Source organism: Archocentrus centrarchus, chromosome 17 (genome assembly GCF_007364275.1).
Source record: "Archocentrus centrarchus isolate MPI-CPG fArcCen1 chromosome 17, fArcCen1, whole genome shotgun sequence".
Lineage (NCBI taxonomy): Eukaryota > Metazoa > Chordata > Actinopteri > Cichliformes > Cichlidae > Archocentrus > Archocentrus centrarchus.
In genome coordinates, this window is record NC_044362.1 from 24352830 (window position 1) to 24372254 (window position 19425).

At 42.4% G+C, this 19425-nt stretch overlaps 1 protein-coding gene across 9 annotated transcripts in view; it reads right to left on the minus strand.

Annotated features, from left to right (window-relative positions):
* Nucleotides 1-19425, minus strand: part of ptprfb (protein tyrosine phosphatase receptor type Fb) — a 167089-nt gene that overhangs the window by 54122 nt on the left and 93542 nt on the right. For all 9 annotated transcript variants that reach the window (XM_030752271.1, XM_030752275.1, XM_030752274.1 and 6 more), the window contains 7 exons: nt 18337-18447; nt 9968-10237; nt 8593-9174; nt 8155-8288; nt 7508-7652; nt 2797-3102; nt 1989-2182 (listed from right to left, as the gene is read on the minus strand). In XM_030752271.1, coding sequence (XP_030608131.1) covers nt 1989-2182; nt 2797-3102; nt 7508-7652; nt 8155-8288; nt 8593-9174; nt 9968-10237; nt 18337-18447 — 1742 coding nt within the window. The remainder of the gene's footprint in view (nt 1-1988; nt 2183-2796; nt 3103-7507; nt 7653-8154; nt 8289-8592; nt 9175-9967; nt 10238-18336; nt 18448-19425) is intronic.

The following is a 19425-nucleotide window of genomic DNA, read 5'->3' on the forward strand; positions in this document are numbered from 1 at the left end:
TTTTCTCTTTGCTGGGTTTTTTCCAACTTGGTGTGGTGCGTGAATGGAAAGATGTGTGAAAAAGGAGGGATTGTTCTAAAAACCAGTTGGGCGAACAGGGATAAGGGACCGTTGGCTGACTGTGTGGTCTTTAACGACATCTGGGCAGGTCCTTGCAGGTTGGTTACTCAGCGCTGGCTCATAGAAAACAATCTGTTGAGATGACTCAATCAAGGGTAACCAACCTGCACGCAAGCCTCTGGTAATTACTCAACCAGCTTTTCAAGCAGGAAGAGTGCAAAAGGAGGTCACAGCAGAAAAGGAAGCAAACTGAAGGGAAGGAGAGGAGGAAAATAATAAAAGGTGTGAGAAGAAATTTAGCCGTCTGCCAGGGAGGGGACAGTCTGTTTGAGAGCTGTCCTGGACACTAGACTGGAACATGAGAGCTATCCTGGGTGCCAAATTACAGTGCGTCTTTGTGTTTATTGTGTGAACATGGCACAAATGAGACATGGCAGGGAGAATTGTTTGCATAACAAGTAGGGTCATGTTCAGTTCAGTTTTTCACAATGCAAAACAAAATCACGCCGAACATGTCGACATGAAGAAAACACTTCCAGGAAGACAAGCAACCACCATGTTTTCTCCTTTTCCAGATCAAGCGATGCTGTTCTGTCTGTCAAGCACTCCCGTAGACAGTCTGATAACAATGAACTGTCAGTAGCAGCTGCCAAACACCACTGCTGTAAAATAAAGGATGACCGTGCTTGGGAGTTAAGGTGGCTCTCTTCGTCCAGGTGTAGACATCGACAGGCTATACTATGTTGGTCAGAGCCTGTTATATACATTTTTTCTGATTTTTCACTGGCCCCAGAAATGTATGTTAATTTTATGCTCATAAATTGCTTGACCTGTGTGAGTTAGACAACCATACATAAATTATTTATTATATATTTTTTTTTATCATAGAATGTGCTGTTACACAACTGGGATCCGCAAGCTCCTACTTATTATCACTTGGGATGTAACACACTGATTCATTACATCATGACTTTAACGGTGTTTCCACTTCTCTAATGATGAGACATGGGACATTAGGGTGTTTGCTGGAGCAAATGAGGGTTAATAGCTCTTCTCAAGGGCAAGGTGGTGTGCACTTCCTGGGAACTGAACCAGCAACTTGCTGGTCTCCCCCAAGTGCTACTGCTGCCATATATCAGCAACAGAGCTCGGAGATACACACAACTGCTTAGATTTTCTTTTGGTGGTTTTCTTGTGGCCGGGGAGCACTTGCTTGTTCAAATTAGATGTTTTTGTTGAAGACCACTAAGGGCGGGAGTGTATGCGTGCTCGTGCAAATGTTACTCCAGGCAAACAATCAGAAGGAGGTTCTTAAGCTGGTCTCTCCTCTCTCAAACACAGGGAAAAAAGTACGAGTGGGGTTTTAAGATATTCATGAATCTCTGAATCCCTCTTAAGGATTACAATCTCTCATCCATCTCATGGTGTTGCACAGCTTTGGGCCATTCCAAGCAGCTTGCATTAATGCGTAAAGGACGGCGTCAAGAAAATAGCTCTAATTTATAAACATGGTAACAAGGCAGTGCATATGTATTACTGCTAAAACCGCAAAGAGAGGTGCATTGATTCCACTAAGCCATGTCCTGATGTAACACATATAAAATATTTAATAGCTATTACTGTAGAATTAAAGTGGATCTTGTTACGACAGCTAATCCAAAGCTGTAGGAGCAGGGTACCAATTTACAGTCAAATGTCACATGCGGAGAAAGATAAAAATAAAGCAGGGATGGTGGAAACTCCAGTCGACAGATAGAAAATTCCACGTGTGTCACCCAGTATGGGGGAAATGAAGTGTGAACACAGACAATGGAAGAGAATAAGGGAGCAGTGGGGAATGAAAATAACGGGAAATGAGCATAAAACAGATGAAGACAGTGAAGAAGAGATGCAGAAAGACCAGACAAGAGTAAAACATCATCCATTACCTGTGCCTCTGGCAAAGCAACATCCATAATGTTAGGCTGGCCTCGCGGTTCGCCGTTTTCAAGGCGGGAGAAGATGACCTGGTAGCCTCGGATTTGGCCGTGCTGCTTCCCCTGCAGGGGTGGCTTCCAGGTGACTCGGATGGCTGTGGAATTTATGGCCTCAACCTCCAGTTTCCTGGGGGGTGCTCCGGGCACTGGAAATCAGACAAGGACGGAAGGCAGATTAAAAGAGTAAGACAGAAAGACAGAGAGGGACGGAGTGATAGGGATGGGGGGAGAAAGTAAAGAGAAAGAGATGCTGAACTTGTGATTTCCCTTATTTTACTGTGTTTTGCGCTGATGATTCAAATCAAAACACTGGGGTGCTACGTATAATGACATGATACATGAACTGACCATGAATCAATAATTTCTAGTCACTTTAGACCTGAGACCGTTGTATCTCAATAACACCCCATGTGGGACAGCATGTGGTCTAGCCTCGTCTATAATGCTCTTAATTCCATAATGAAATGAGCTGTGTTGCAGCAAACTTCAAACACATTAATTATAGTCGACACTCTCTTAGGAGACGCTGCCCTCTATCATACTGCAAACAAAACAAGTGAGAAAAAGAGGAAAGAGAAAAAGAAAACGTGCGCCCTGCTGCCACCACTGCCACCTCATTATCTCCAAATTCATCAACAAGATGAAGAAAATTGTGGTATAACATTTGAAGAGGGTGAAAGACAATAGTCAAAGGCTGCCGCAAGCAACAGAGAAGAGAACAGTTTGAGAGCACTCTGCTTCAAGGTAAGTATCAACCTACCATCCTCTTTGGTTCTCATCCTCACTGGGGCACTCTCAGGACCTGGGCCCACATCAGTGTGTGCCCTCACCCACACTTGATACTCAGTCCACTTCTCCAGGCCCTCCAGCACATGGCTGGTGGCGTCTGCACCAATGCCAGTCACCTCGTGCTTCTCCGTGTCTTCTCCAGCCAGGGCCTGGTAGCTGACTGTGTAACGCACTATGGCACCGTGGCGACTAGCGGCAGGCGGTGCCACCCAACTCACCTTGAGGCTGGTGGAGCTTAGGCTAACCAGGTGTACATCCTGAGGCGGGGCGGATGGGGCTGCAGGGGGGAGGGGAGCAAAACCACACGAAGGAAGGGCATGGATCAAGCAAACAAAAAAAACCCAAACAAACTACAACACAAGCAAAAATAAGGCACAATTATGGAAGCTTTTTGTACAGTAGTCAATATAAAAATTTTAAATGTCATATTCAAAAATCACAAGATATTTTTTTAGTCTTCAAAATTTTGATTACACTGTATGAATACGGCACAACTCTATTCATGCAGGGAGGATCTCATGCCATTAGAAATGACCCTTCGATGCTTTTCCTGCGGCCCATTCACCCAGGATAAACGTTCTGTTTTTAACTTGAATGTGCTGACATGTAAGGTCAGCATGCATGTTTCTGTTTCATCATCTTTTGAGATTTCACTCTACTGATGAATCTGAACAAGATCTTTCCATGCAGTTTTCCTGGGTCTCTATGCTGTGTAAAGATGTAAGCCCTCCCAAAAATACCGGTAGGTAATTTGCTGTGGAATTTTTACTTTACAAAGATTACATATTCACATGGGATTAAGATCACAGGCAACCTCCTCAATTACTGCAAACCGCTAGAGGTTCCCAGTTTATGCAAATATGGCTTATGAATATAAAATTAGGTTACATATGAAGACTGAAATTGCATTTTTTCTCATCATCTGTCACATTTCAAATATGTTTTTCTTAGTGTATTGCATATATGTTATTACAAAAATTCCAACCTGTGTAAACACAGGCACTGAAATCTACATATGATGTAAGTTTGTGTTTTTTTCCTCCTCACTATGCTCTCTTTTTTCCCCTCTTCTCTTTCCCCTCACTTCCCAACTGGTCACAGCAGATGCATGCCCCTTTCTGAGCCTGGTTCCTCTTACAGGGGAGTTTTTGCTTCCCACTATCGCCAAGTGCTTGCTCATAGGCAGTTGTCGTTTGTTGGGATTTTCGCTCTTACATTGTAGGATGTTTACCTTACAATATAAAGCACCTTGAGGTGACTGTTGATGCGATTTGGCACTATATAAATAAAACTGAATAAAGATGAATTTTAAAAAAAGAGCTTTCATTGAAATAAGTGATTTATGTGCGAGTACTGATGTGCACACGTATGTTTTTCTCCTGCAAAAAAAACAAAGCTGGTTTCATTTTAAACAACACATTGTGTGCTGGACAGAGCCTAACCCAATTCATTTTTTTCTGAAGTAGCAAAAATACATGTATCCATATATCATTACAAGTTTGAATATGAAATTAAAACTTTTAATTGTGACAAGAAGCTTCCATACTACATGGGATGCTGCCTCCAGACTGAGAGATTGGATGCAAAAACCACATTAGCAGACCACTACTGAAGTTGTGTTTGCCACTACATTTATGCAAGAGGCCATGAAAGTGCAGGGTGAGGTGAACAGAATATAAAGTATGCCAAACCTCTACAGGGCAACGTTTTTATAAAACTGTAATTTGTTCCTAACTGCCCTCTGTACCGCCTCTCGCAGGAAACAGAGGGAGCAACAAACTGCCACAGATTTGTGGAAGTGGTGAACAAGTGCTTGATAGTGTTGACTGGTGTTTGCACATTTATGGAGAAGCTCTGGGCCTGATTACAGCACTTGGCTGCAGCTGAGCTACAATACATATTTAGTTATAGATAAAGCTATAATTTTATAATCAATAACAGTTAAGAACATTACAGGCCCTGTCAGCGTCTGGTTCGTAGTCACTGCCAAGGAGAACTAAATTTTTATTTTTATCAGATGGGATAAATTCCACTCCTTGGTAGAATCAAAACAGCAATGCACCAATTCCTGCAATTGGTCCTAAAACTACTGGCACGTCCGATCATAAACAGATTTTTATTTTTATTTAATAATACTGACAAGTCCACCTCACCCTGTTATGCCTTTTAATGTAATCACAAAATGGCTAATTATATGAATAAAATTTCTATAGAACTACATCCCCACTCTGTAGTGTAATAAACATTACTGTAATAAACAATTCTACTATAAACAACTTCAGCTTAAAACACATGTAAACTCTCAAGTCTAGAGGTAAAAATAAAAAACCAATGAAGTACAAAATGAATAACAAAAGAGCAAAACTGAAAAGAAACGGTTTCATTCAGATATTTCATGCATATAACTAAATGCATATGCATAACTAGAATTTCTTCATTCTACAAAAAAAAAAACCCTCTTCACATCAAAAGAGAATAAAATGAAGCACGCAAATTCAAAGCAAGATGTTTTTGTGAAAGCATGCCCATGAAATTTGTTCTTTAATAAGCAGAGAAATGAACAGTGAGCTCAAATACATTTTCAATAAACTAATGCCAGAACACGAAACTCCACCTTTAAAAAAAAAAAAAATACACGACAAAAAAGAAGTGAGTCTCATCAGGTGGTCCCTGATCCACCACAGAATGGACCGAAAACGACAGAAACTTGACAACACCACATGTATTAAAAATAAAAGGTGACAGACTGAATCAAAACAATGCTGACGATTCGCAGAAGAGACTGTGGTGGTAAAATTGGACGAGGCAAGGACAACACCACAGGAAAATGGCTCTGAGGGAAAAAACAGGGAGCCAAAGAGTGGGCTTAAAAAAGGAGATGCAATTATTAAAGTGACAGAGCCCATAATCTCTATGGCATTATTACAACCCGGTTTCAGTAAAATGTGAGAAAAACAGAATATTTTAACATATGAAACGGTGAAACTGAGAAATGTTGAGTTATTTTTTTGGTTGGCCAGGGACACAGTTATCATTATATCGCCTCTATACGCCACAACAACAGAAGTGGATGATGCTACATCCATTTTTATAGAGAAAGTCCTCCTTCGTGGAGCTTAAATGTAATTATATTAACGCATCTTGCTAATTTAAGGCACATTAATGCATCTTAAATCAAATTTTACTTATTTAATACTTTACAGTGATTAACGTCTTGAACCGACTGCACGGTTCCTGCAACCTCTTTTCAGGAGTAGCATCAATGCACAGCAAAAAAAAAAGAAGAACAAACCAAAAAAAAAAAAAAACATGAACAGAGCTCAAAACTGTTCATTTCTCTCAGTCTTAAAAAAAAATGATACTAAATATTTAAATGGAGCACTAGAAAATGTCACACTTTCCCACCGCCTGCATGCCTCAGAACCTTCCCAAAGCTGTTGCTTATTTCATGCGCAACATCCTACCAGTGCCTGAAATCTAAATTTTTTCCACCAAATTTTGTGTCTACTGACAGCAGAAGGCACAAGGACCATCACCACACGTGGTCTCTGCGAACAGTCATCTGTGGGTGCCAGAGGTTAGTTTTTCATTAATTTTCTCTGCACTGATGGGGAATCATATCCCCTCTGTGATCCTTTGAACTGGAATGCCACAGGGGTCCTGTGACAGTCAGGAGTATTACTGTGTTTTTTTTAATTTTGTTGAGTTTTTTTCCTTTATTTGTTTTTTTTTTTAAACTGCTTTTAAATATGAACAGCTTTCTAAACTGATATGAGCAAACGCTAAAGCTTGTGACCTGATTTTCTGTTCATTTACACCCTTGTTCACATTCGCCAATTTATTTTAATTTTATGATCAACTTGAATCACTGCATTCTGATCATTTTCCATAGTTAAACACATATCTTGTCAGGCTTATGTGCACTCTGTGAGCTGGTGTCGGTGCTCGGCTGAAGATCTTTTGTGAAGGAACAAACTCCATGATGTAACACCTTTGTAAAACTGTGTGCCTTTTTGTTCCACATCCAGCAGAGTGATAAATCTTTTCTCCCCTCATCTGCAGCACATTAGTCAGTTTTAGGAGTCACTTTCTCTGAGTTAAAACTTTTATTCATATCATAGCTACAATTAAAAGTTAAAAGTGACATTTATTCTGTCTGAGTTTTATGTGTGAGGCACACATGCGCTGCGGTGCAAGCACTACGCCACGTCAGCAAAAAAATATAAATAAAAGCATAAAATCGGTCAGCTGGCAGAGAGTGACATTTTGAGTGCTGGCACTGTAAAAGCACATAATGATATGAGACAAAACAACACAGCACAGCTCACAAATGTGGGAAGGAGACACATTAAACGTACCTTTGACACAGGCCCTGCCCTCACATAGATGGACAGGAGGGTTAGTGTTGGTGACAGAGGGGAGGTGGTAGAAGAATGAAGCTGACCGGGATGGCTGCACTGTCAGCATTTTATGCTGCGCTGAAATTGACTTGACATTCAAGTTGCCCACGCTCCGATTTAAGCTCTATAAAACTCTACTTTTCCCTCACTCACTCACACCAAACAGAACAACCTAAACCTGCAGCAGCCGGCTGAGGGTGACTCTGAAATCGCTGGTTAGTTAATAAAAAGCAGAAAGAAAGAGGACAAGGACAACTTCAAGACAGATGAATATGTACTTACTGGACTGGGCAGTGCGGGCCTCAATGGGCTGGGTGTAGACACCCAAACCCATTTCAGAACGGGCGGCCAAGGAAAAACGATACAAAGTGTCTGGCTTTAAGCCACCTACAGCATAGGAGCCTGCAGGGTTGAAGGTCACGTGTATCTAGAGGGTTTAAAAGTGAAAATTACAAACAACAAAAAATAATTAGAGCAAAGACATTCACAAAAACCTACTGACAGATTGAGTTGTTTTGCTTCAACAAAGTAGAGTTATTCTCCCACTGAAATCCTAGAGACCGAGTTGCTGTCTGTTATTTGTACGTGCACAAATATTCGAGAGCACGGTCAAATTTGAGAGCTGCTCATTCCAAAAACAATTTGGCCTCCAGTTTACAACTGGTGGAGTTGAATGACAGGACACAGCACCAAGAGACAGAAAAAAAGAAAAAAAAACTGCTGTTGTGTTGCTAAATTAAATCTTTCTAACCAGTTAAGGAGCAGCATTAGGACATAGCTCCAGCTGAAGAATCCCATTCAGAGAAACAGCAACATAACCAGCAAGATTCATATATCTGCAGTCTCCCCACAGAACATGAAAAGACAGAGTGTTTGAAAGAAAGCCAGGTCATAAAATAGTTTCATCTTCATGTTTTTTTTATTCTAACCTTGTTGTCTGAGCCAGCCTCCCAGTACTGCAGCTCATACTTAGTGATGGGGTCCTGTACAGGCCACAGCCATGTCAGTACGATGCGCGTGTCCAGCTCGGCTTCAGCCTCAAAGCTGGACGGCTGGGCAGGAACTGGTAAAAAGGAGGCAATAGTGCAAATGTTAAAGAATAAAAGAACCAAAAAGAGGACATTAGTAAATCTTTATATTCTGCAACGATCACCTCCCCAACTCTGACTACATGGCAAAGATAAACTTATGCACAAATAATCTTAAAAGCAGTTTCACATGCGCTCAATATTTCCGTGAACACAAAAGCAAGGTAAACAACACGACCTTCAACTCCCTGTATATGCTTAATCACAGTTTTAATCTTGTATGCATGTGAACAGAGACATTAAAAAGCACAGAGCCACACGAAGTGATTGGCTGCTCACCTCCCTGCTGGGTCTTGACTTGCAGGATGTCAGATGGTGGCCCGTCACCAACAGAAGTGAAACCCAGCACCCTGAGGCTATAGGTGATATCAGGAGTCAGCCCTGAGATGGTAGTTAGGCTGCTATCATCTGTGTTATGTTTCTGCCAAGCACTGAGTGGAGCTGTCATGTCAGAGCTGTAGTAGACTCGGTAGCCCCTGATTTGCCCATTGGGTTCCTCGGGTGGCTCCCACTGAACCAGCATTGTGCTGGCGCTCAGCATGCGTGCTTGAACATGTAGAGGCGGCGAGGAGGGGGCCTGTTCACCGGTGCGCGTCTCCACAAGGTCGCTGGAAGGCCCGCGGCCAATGTTGTTAACAGCCATGACACAAAACTCATACTCAGAGTACGGGCTAAGCCCGCCAATGCTGTAACGCGTGGTAGCCACACCTTCAACTTCCTGGAAGCCATTGTCAGGGGATTTGGCTCTGTATTGGATCATGTAGTAGGAGACAGGTTCTGGGTTTCCAGAGTCCCATGTGAGAGTTACACTGGTAGCTGTGGTTTCAGTCACCCTGAGTGAGATGGGGGGTTTTGGTAAGGCTGAGGAGGGAGAAGGAAATTATTAGTTTTGAAGACTAGAAATGCAGACACAAATGGACATCAGACACCACAATTCTTCAAATGTGCACACAGTACAGTAACCACAGACCTCGTGAGGAAAATGCATCATAAGGATGGTCATGCAGCCCTACAAGAGGCTAGGTAAGTCACAGAAATGAAGTGAGTGTGTTATGAACCGATTCTTACAATGCTGTCACCACCAATATTACCAAAAAGAATGAAAACAACAGACTGAAATCACAATTCTGCATTTAATAACCAGCCTGGCCATTACTGACAATACGAGCAAATTGTTCTGTTGTGACAAATGCAGACAAAACAGAGGGTTTGCAGTATAGCTTCCTTGAAGAAGTGGGTCTGGATTCCTGTGTTCCCTCGAATGACTGTGACATTTTGTGTATTGACCAGCAGACTTGAAAGTGAAATCAATGCAGACAAAAACTGATAAGAAAAGGTGCAACGGGTAAACAGCACAGTCACAATGTTGTCAACACAGAGGTGGTTAGAGTCACATTTGTTCAGACGCTTAGATACTAAAAAAGGACTTGAGAATGCAGAAAGAAATACAAGTATCGACATTAACATTGAGGAAAAAAAAAAAGAGATTAAAAACCATAACAGCTTTAAGTTTTACTTCTCAGTATCAATAAAGTGTTCTATAATACATGAAGAAAACCTTCAAGTAAATTCAAAGGCATTTAGATGTGGATTGCTCTGCTTATATGAATTTGCTCTGTAACCTCATGGAGAAACAGGCAACAACAGCTCTCACCTTTGACAGTAACCTGAGCAGTGGCTTCAATCATGCCCAGAGAAGAGATGGCCACACACGTGTAGTTAGCCGATTCGCGAATGTTAGTGACTTCCAGCACATTGCGTCCCAATGGCATCTCTTCTTCCTTGGTCAGCTCCACCAGGCCCGTGGCCCACTTGACATAGGGCATTGGTGAGCCCACTGCCACACACGTCAGGTTGACACTGCCGCCTGGCATCACCTCTTGATTGGTGGGTGGAATGGAGAATCTGGGTGGGACTCTTCGTACTATGGGAATGAAGAGAAAAAGCAAGGGACAGGAGTCAACAGGTAAGATATGTAAGGTGAGTATTATGCTTTTTTGTGAATGAGAAAGATCGTGCCCTATACAACACCGCAAGGCTAAAAGCTAACTCAGGAAAGCTAACAGAATGCAGGGATGATCGCTTTTGTCCAAATGTGCAGGCGAGCACAATGGGAATAATAGGACTGTCACAAAATGGCTCTGGAAACTCAGAAGAAATCTTTGAGGGGGTGTTTTATCCTCTTTCCTACAAAAGGGAATATAATCAAAATAGCCCAGTTTTTGCTGGAGACGGTGTCTGGCCCTCTTTTGTCAGAGTGTCAAACGGTGGTGAGACTTGCATCATTGAGAGACCCTGTGGAGATGCCATTGTTTGATTTCTCCTCTCGCTCCCTCTCTCTAGCTCCTTATGCTCAGCCCGTCTTTCTCTCACTCTCTCTCTCTCTCTCTCTTTGTGCAGTTCTGATATGCAGATAGGCTGACATTAAAAAGGGGTTCCCATGGAGACAAGACGGGCCCGTTGACGTCGCTAGGGACAAGGCAAACACCAGTGCAGAGGCTCCATGAAATACTGAAAAGCTAGCCTAGAATAAACAAGCAACCAGGATTTACATATGACTTGTTTTCTATTTAAATAAAGATGCATAAGAATGCATCCCATATTTAAACATTTTAAATCTTTTTTTGGGGGGGGTAACTTTTGGTAACTACAACAAAGTTTTCCACTTCACATGAAAACCTGACAGTGCTACGTTAACATCCATCACTGTCAGACCTGTTAAATTTATGACATGCAGAACATCAATATAGTATGTGCTAAAAGTAGGGTGGGAGCTCTGACTTCTTTAACCTTCATTATGACCAGAAGGCGAAGCTTAGCCAAATATATAGCTCACTATTACAGATGCATTATTACTGTCCCACTACTGCTGGATGTATGTTTTTAAAGACACAACAGCATGAAAACTATCCCTGCAGAATTCATATTGCTTGTTTCCCCTAATACACTACAATATCTCCGTGTCTCTCTTGGAAAAAAAAAAAAAGCCCTTGACTGTAATTGCTCTTTTGCACCGGTCTATGTGAAAATGGATTTTCAAATATGAGTCTCCCTCCACCTTCCCTTTCCCCCTCCACCGTACACCCCTCCCTCCCCGATCTAATTTGAACCGGAACGTCGTTACAGCCATGCTTGTTATTCCCCTCATTATGTGGTGAAATGGAAAAACACAAAAGCACCTTTTGAGATTCCAGTCAGGAAAAGGCTGGTTCTCTGGACTGCACTATAATAAGGGGGACCTGGTTCATATTCATCTGAATTTTCCCATAATAATTGAGGTGCTGTATTTAGACCTTCTGCTGTTTTAATCAACAGAATCGTCTGGGGCTAAACTACTTTGCTCAGTAGCATCAATATATTAATATTCCTGGTCTGAGGCACAAAAAAAAAAAAAAAAAAAAATCATGGAGGTTTTTGTGATTTCCCTGATAACGCTGGGAACACTAAAGAGGTCAGTTAAGCTTCTTGAAAGCATACAATATATTAGATGAGTGTCTAATATTAATAAAGTTAGAAAAATATCTTAGTAAAATTGCCCCCTCTTATTCACAGAGTTAATACATTTTTGGGGCAGGAGGAAATGAGTTCAAAAACTTGCACAAACTAGTACATCTGATATCTGAGGATCTTGGGAATATGACTGATTTTGACATGCAGAAAGTGGACAGGCTGAGTATTGCCAGCCTGGGAACTGGATAGGCACGACATTCTCAAGCAAAGCAAGCACAGGAGCTGCGGAAAGATACGGGATGGCACAGTGAATCTGAGTATGCTGAAGGCAAGAGGATAAAGGAGGAACTTTTGCAGCATTTTCTCATATTAATGACTGATTTCCAGTATTGCTAATTTGCAACACACTTTGAGTACTTTGAGAAAGAGGTGTCAGCATCCCATTCATGCTGGTGGCAACCTGTGTCTTCTCACACAACTGCAACGTCCTCCAAGTGCAGCTATTTTTTTTTTTCTTCATATGCTTATGAAAAACAGAAACCTGAGAGGAGCATGCCTAATGTAAAACCATTAAGCTCAAAGTATCTGTTATTCTTTCATCACTCCATAGACTAAACAGTGCTAAGAGCAGTCTGTCAATGGGGTCTGCGTATATTGAACACTTAATGTTGTGAATAATTCATGGCGTGCGGTTAAGTTTGGAGAGGTGCTGTGGAACAAAATGACTAGAGGGCAGGTAATTGTTATCGATTCCCCCGAAGCCTCTCTCCTGTTGAGAGCGTTTTTGGAGAGATGGGCTTCGGGACTCTATCAAAACCACAAAATAAGTGCTGTCTCCACTCCTCCCTGCCTGCTTGCTGGATACCTATAAATTTAACTGCCTTGACAAAGTGCCCAAGGATAGCAGAACCTGTTCAGTCAATCAATATCTGGCACACACTGGCACAGATTCAGCAGGCTCCCGGGCTTCCTGGCAGCATCACTGGGCTACCATGATGGCTGATCATCCCCCCCCGTCAGCACGCTGCCAGCTCATTCTTAAATATTCTACAGGTCAGCTCTTTGCACAACAGCATTTTGCAAATGGTACAGAAGAAGAAACCATTTCCAAAATATTATTTTTGCTGTGAACGATGTGAACTTAAGCATTCACTGATGCTTCTAAATATGAGACCAAACGCTATCAAATCATTTTCACACGTTGTTACTGATAAGCTGTTAAGCAATAACTTATACAAATTTTTGCAGCAGTATACATACTGTGTTTCTTGCGGTTACACATTATAACCTTTTCTCCAATTACATGTTTTCTGGGGACTGTGTGTATTCTCATTACACTAACATGTGTCAAATCTGTCAGTCTCTGGGTGAAGGATGCCCATGGTAGTAAAACAGACATAATCCCATGAGAACGGCTTTGTCAGTTGTGATAACCGTGTACCTCAGTGGGAGAGCAGGGGTGTTGCTGCCTAAATACCTGACAAATCCGGTTGCCACCTGAATACCAGCGTAATCCATTCTACACCTCTGATGGGCCTACAGAGGCGGATGGAAAGTCTGAGGGTTAAAGCAGCTGTAGCTTTTGGTGGAAGCGTATGACAGGGACATAATATGGGTGTGGAGGGGAGAGTGAATAGCAACATAACACAACACAACAGACATCTAATAATGTTTTAAGCTGGCTGCTCAGGACTCCTTTGTATGTTTTGGCAAGACTAATCGAAACACGGTTTTGGGGAGTGGCAAGGGAAGACATGCAAGAACTATTCAGGGATTCATGCAAACAACTCGACAACACACATTTGCAGTGCAGGGGATTAGGGGGAGCTATTTTTAATATTTTTGTTTTTTAGTGTAATGACGGGGGGGGGGGGGGGGGGGGGGGGGGGGTTGACCTCACCTAAAGTCTGCTTCAAACTAAAGGGTAGTGACAAAAGTGAAAATGACCAACCTTCACGCTGATCTGTATGCAGATGAAGTGATTTGATGGAGGTGAGCAATGGAATGAAAAGACACAAAGTGAAGAGGAAGACAACAGAGTGAAACAGACCAGTGTTTCAGCTGACACAGTGGAAGTTAGTAACATGAAACAGCGAGGCAAGGTAATGCACCAGGGAGAGAAACTCACTTTTAAAACTGTCTTAGGTGCCGTTTACACGAAGCCGTTTTCACTGGAAACGGTGTCGTTTTGATGCGTTTCAGCCTTTCGTTTACACGATGGCATTTCAGAAACGATCCGCGTTTACACGAGGACATGTGAAACGATGAAAACGATGTAGTTCCCATGCCAGGCCACAAGTTGGCGTTGGTTTTCTCTTTGCAGTTTGTTTACGCAAGACGCGCATGCGTGGAGTGACACAGTAGGTAGTGCGGCAAATTGTTCATTACTTACAAAACGGCCAATGTGAGAGGTTTTGTGTGGACAGATGATGAGGTTGGATCGCTGCTGCACACAACGCTGAATTACAAAACGGTAAAAACACAGGAAAAGCATAAGAAGCACTCGTGAATCCGCGAGTACTGTTTATCAGTTTGCGCGTGCGCGAAAAACTGGCCGTCGCAACCATAGTGCGCATGTGCGAGTCGAGCGTTTTCAAATCACCCCGGTTTCAAGTGTTTACACGAAAACGCAAGCCGGTGCGTTTCTGAAACGCTCCACTCTGGACCCCGTTTCTGAAACACATCGTTTTCACTCTGTTGTCGTGTAAACAGAAGGGCGAAACGCATCAAAACGACACCGTTGTCGTGTAAACGCAAGGCCGAAACGCATCAAAACGACACCGTTTCAAAATGAAAACGGTCTCGTGTAAACGGCACCTTAATATTTTTTCTACCTTTTGTAGGCGCTCAAAGTAGTGAGGTGTGAAACATTTTAAGACTTATTTGATTACTTTAGGTGCCGTTTACACGAGACCGTTTTCATTTTGAAACGGTGTCGTTTTGATGCGTTTCGGCCTTGCGTTTACACGACAACGGTGTCGTTTTGATGCGTTTCGCCCTTCTGTTTACACGACAACAGAGTGAAAACGATGTGTTTCAGAAACGGGGTCCAGAGTGGAGCGTTTCAGAAACGCACCGGCTTGCGTTTTCGTGTAAACACTTGAAACCGGGGTGATTTGAAAACGCTCGACTCGCACATGCGCACTATGGTTGCGACGGCCAGTTTTTCGCGCACGCGCAAACTGATAAACAGTACTCGCGGATTCACGAGTGCTTCTTATGCTTTTCCTGTGTTTTTACCGTTTTGTAATTCAGCGTTGTGTGCAGCAGCGATCCAACCTCATCATCTGTCCACACAAAACCTCTCACATTGGCCGTTTTGTAAGTAATGAACAATTTGCCGCACTACCTACTGTGTCACTCCACGCATGCGCGTCTTGCGTAAACAAACTGCAAAGAGAAAACCAACGCCAACTTGTGGCCTGGCATGGGAACTACATCGTTTTCATCGTTTCACATGTCCTCGTGTAAACGCGGATCGTTTCTGAAATGCCATCGTGTAAACGAAAGGCTGAAACGCATCAAAACGACACCGTTTCCAGTGAAAACGGCCTCGTGTAAACGGCACCTTAGACTTAACATCCCAGTTATCATAACACTGTGATGTAGTGAAAGTCACCTCATTATCCCCCCTCAAACACACACACACACACACACACACACACACACACACACACACACACACACACACACACACACACACACACACAAGACATGTTCCAGCGCTGTCTTAAAACTCTTCATAAAGTGACCTGAATTGATTAGTTTGCAAGTTTCCCTCCTTGACACACAAATATACACACATAGAGCAGCATGAAGATACTTTGGTGAAAGAAAAGCCCTGCTCCAGCACTTTATCCTCTGTGACATATTGATATGTCACATGGATATATGAAGGAGTGCCAGCAGACAGAAGCTGACATCCCTCCTCCGTTGTGGGATAAGCGCTTGACAAATGAGTGCTCATGCACAATCACAGCACGCTCTCGATTCTGCCCACGTTGATGGAGTCCTCCTTTGGACGAGGGTCACACAAAAAAAGAGCACCCCACGGCAAACGGCGCGCACACACATCCAACTACGCACACACTCCTAACAGATGAGAAGTGAAAGGACATAAATAGATATGCAGACATGAAGGGGAAAAAACAATCCATGAGCAGACTCCCTCATCCACAAAACCACCTTCTCCTTCAGTCTCCCTGTCCCCGCCCACACAGTAATATGAGGACATCACTCTCTGTTGGCTCTAAAATGTCAAGACAAGGGTGGTGACGGCAGCATGTTGTGTACCTGCAGACAGGAATCGGATCGGGTGGCGACGGTGAGTGGAAAAAGCACAAATACATTTGTAGACACAAAGTACAAATCCATAACAAGCACATTTAATGCAAGTCTGACAGCAGAGTGTGTGCGCTTGTGGGCGGGTGTTGGAAGGGTGTTGATAGAGAATAATATCAGAGTTCTTCCTCTTACAGTAGTTCTTTTATGTTTCACCTTCAAATAGCACTACTTTTACTGGCATTTCAAGGCTACGAATGACCTCTTTATGCAGGAAAGATACAAATTTTTAGAAGGAGCTAAATTTAATAAAGTCGTAGATTCTACTTTCTTAATTTAGTGAAAAGTTGGATTGAACACAGTAAATCTCAGCTCTAAATTCTTGTTTATTTATTTATCCTAGTGAAGGCTGAGAATCACAGTTTTATAACTTGTATAATGCAACGGTCACTGAATGGTTCAGTCTGACAGCAAACCTCAAAACAGCCAAAATCTCCCCTCATCTCTGAGAATTATATGAACTAGAACAACAGGAAAGGAAGAGAGGCAGGTCAAAGGGCACTTGTCTGAAGTCCCTTATGTTTTAAAGTCAATCTAGCAGCCCAGTGATAGCATAGCCCCAGGTCTCATCTCCTCATTCTTGCAGCGGTAACAAAGACGGTGAAAACATGGCTTGAGCCTTTGTTCTCTATCCCAGACGAGTACACTTTTAAAAGGTTACGGCTGGTTTGATTTCTCGCTCTCCACTGGTGTGGTGAGGCTGGCGGAAAAAGTTGGTGTTAAGGCCAACGGGTTGACAGCTACCTGGGTGGTGTTACAGAGTAGCTGGGCCTGGGGGCCTGGCTGGCGCCATAGCACACAACTACTGTAATTACCTCTGAAAGGGGGGGGGGGGGCTGCTGCGTCTGCACCTGTGACAGACAAGTCCTGATTAATAGACAAGACTTACATCCCTTCCTCGCCTTTGCTGTTTGGTTGACTACCTCTCCCTGACAAGCTTTAAGATCTAAACCTTGTGTTCAGTGTTCGGTCTGTAAATTTGATTCCTCTCTTATCCTTGAGGAGAATTTTATCTCCAATTCCTCTGATCCAGGAGGATGTTCTGCTGCTGCTGCTGCAAAAACAGTTATCTTGGAAAAAAATGATGCTAAATATCTGTAGTGTGTATCTGAGTGACAATGAAATTGGTTTAAAAGGTATACTTAATTCATTTACATTTCCTAAACTGGTTTGACATTTTTTTTTGTCTGGAGTAAATGGAGACACAGTGGACACTAATTCACTTATTTTATCTCCCGGGATAAAAGAGAGACATTGGAATCACTCATCCATAAAAGAGCTTCTATGACACACTACTGTGTGCTTTTAACAAAATTATGAAATTATAGCCAAGTGTGTCTTTTTCTTACCATAACACTTTCACTCCCTCCCTCCTCCAACCTAACAACTCCAGCAGCTTTTCTGTTCCATGTACATCAGACATGGTGGTAGTGATATCTGCAGGGGCTGACCTGGACTACTCTCTCCCCTATACCAGCTTTTTCCAGGATGGGTACAATGCTGCCCTTGCCTTGCATTAGTCTGCTCACGGAGACACCGCAACAAAAACAAACCCTGAAACTCCAGACTCATCCATGCCTTTAAGAGCTCTGGGTTATGCGGGGAGAGGGGGCGGGAGGGAATAATGGAGTCTTTCGATACAGTCAAAATAAAAAAAGAAAGGAGGCCTGGCATCAGAGCCAGCAGAGGAAATGGCTTCAATGCAGCTGTTTTCACAGAGGCTGCACCTGGTGGAGTTTGCAGCCAAACAGGAGGTTGAGGTTAGTTCAGCTCATTGGTAAGGAGGGAATGGCATGGCAAGGATAATGCTGAGAGAATTGCTTAAAGGAGATACACACACACAGAAAGACTGGGCATAAATGCGGTAAATGAGAATTACACAACAGTTAAAAGGTACGGGAAGTGTTTTCACTCATCTTGGCTGATTGGAAAACTTCTCCTGTTGAAGGTCAACTGAGCTAAGCTGGAAATCACTCAATTCATTAATAAGAATTTAACAATCAATAATGAGATGTAATTTGTCCCATTTTGTCAGGGAGCAACTAAGGTTATGAGAGGAAGGAAGGTGTCAATAAAACACTGCACATTCCCACACAGATGGGCTTAAATCATATCATGGCTGTACAAGGCATTAAAGGGGAGGCAGTTTAAAGGGTTACATGGTTTCTTGAGCTAACAGAATGATTTTAATGATTGATTAGCTCCACGATTGAGAGAGACATTTGACTTTACCTCGTACGTAGAGATTGGCAGGAGCAGAGTAACGGGTCCCGGCACTGTTCATGGCGACACATTCATATTTCCCCTGGTCCGACTCCTCGCTGTTCTCAATTTGCAGAGCTCCTGCATGGAGGATTAGCAAATTTAGCTGCCTTGACAGTTATGGAATAGGAGAAGTTACTTTGCATGAAAACCACAGGATATATCTGTTAGAGACCTCATAGACAACTAGTCTAAGCTAGTTCATGCTCAGATGTGGACACAGTTTTCTCAGGAAAATACTTAAAGGTAACACAAGTGTGTAGCAGATCTGGCAAGTTTATAAAAAAAATTGCTTTGTTGTGTTAAGGAGCGGGAAAAAAACATGACTCTTGGTCAATTATTCACTTGAATAACATTTCAAAAACATCACAGTCTAATTAGGTTTTCTGCTTATGAAAATAACTGACAAACCAAAGAGACTGTGTGATAACGGGTTATTCTTAGCCAAGTTATGCTGTAGAATGAACACATCAAAAGCAGAAGAATGCATTCAACAACTACACGCACAGTCAAGCTGTTGTTTAAGTTTGTGCAGTGCTGTTTTACACAGTTTTTAACTCTGGACGTTATATAAAGCCCAAACAAAAAAGGTACTTTTCTTTTAAACTGAATTTAAAGAATGTTTCCTGAAATCTTGTCAAAGTAAATAACTAAAGGACAACCACATTTGAACAGAAGTAACTGTTCTTCTGTAGTCAATAATTCCCACCAGAGGTGTCTTTTCTTTAGTCATTGTTGAGTACACATTAAGCAGTAACGTCATTATTGACCACGTCCCACTGAAAGGAGAAGCCAGATGGCTTAGATTAGTATTCATAATCCTAAGTAGCTGTATTTATGAAATAGAAGACTAACATGTTGCTTCTAACAAAGCATAAAACCCCAGGAGACCTGTCCTACTTTGGTCATTTTGACAGTCGGTGCCTGAGTCATCATGTAATCATTGCCACTGAATTGCAAATGGCTGACGGCTGAAGTGAGCTCTAATGTGATAAGCTGTAAAGAGCAACAGCAAACTTACCTGCCCCGCCTGATTTAAAATACACTATAAACAAAACT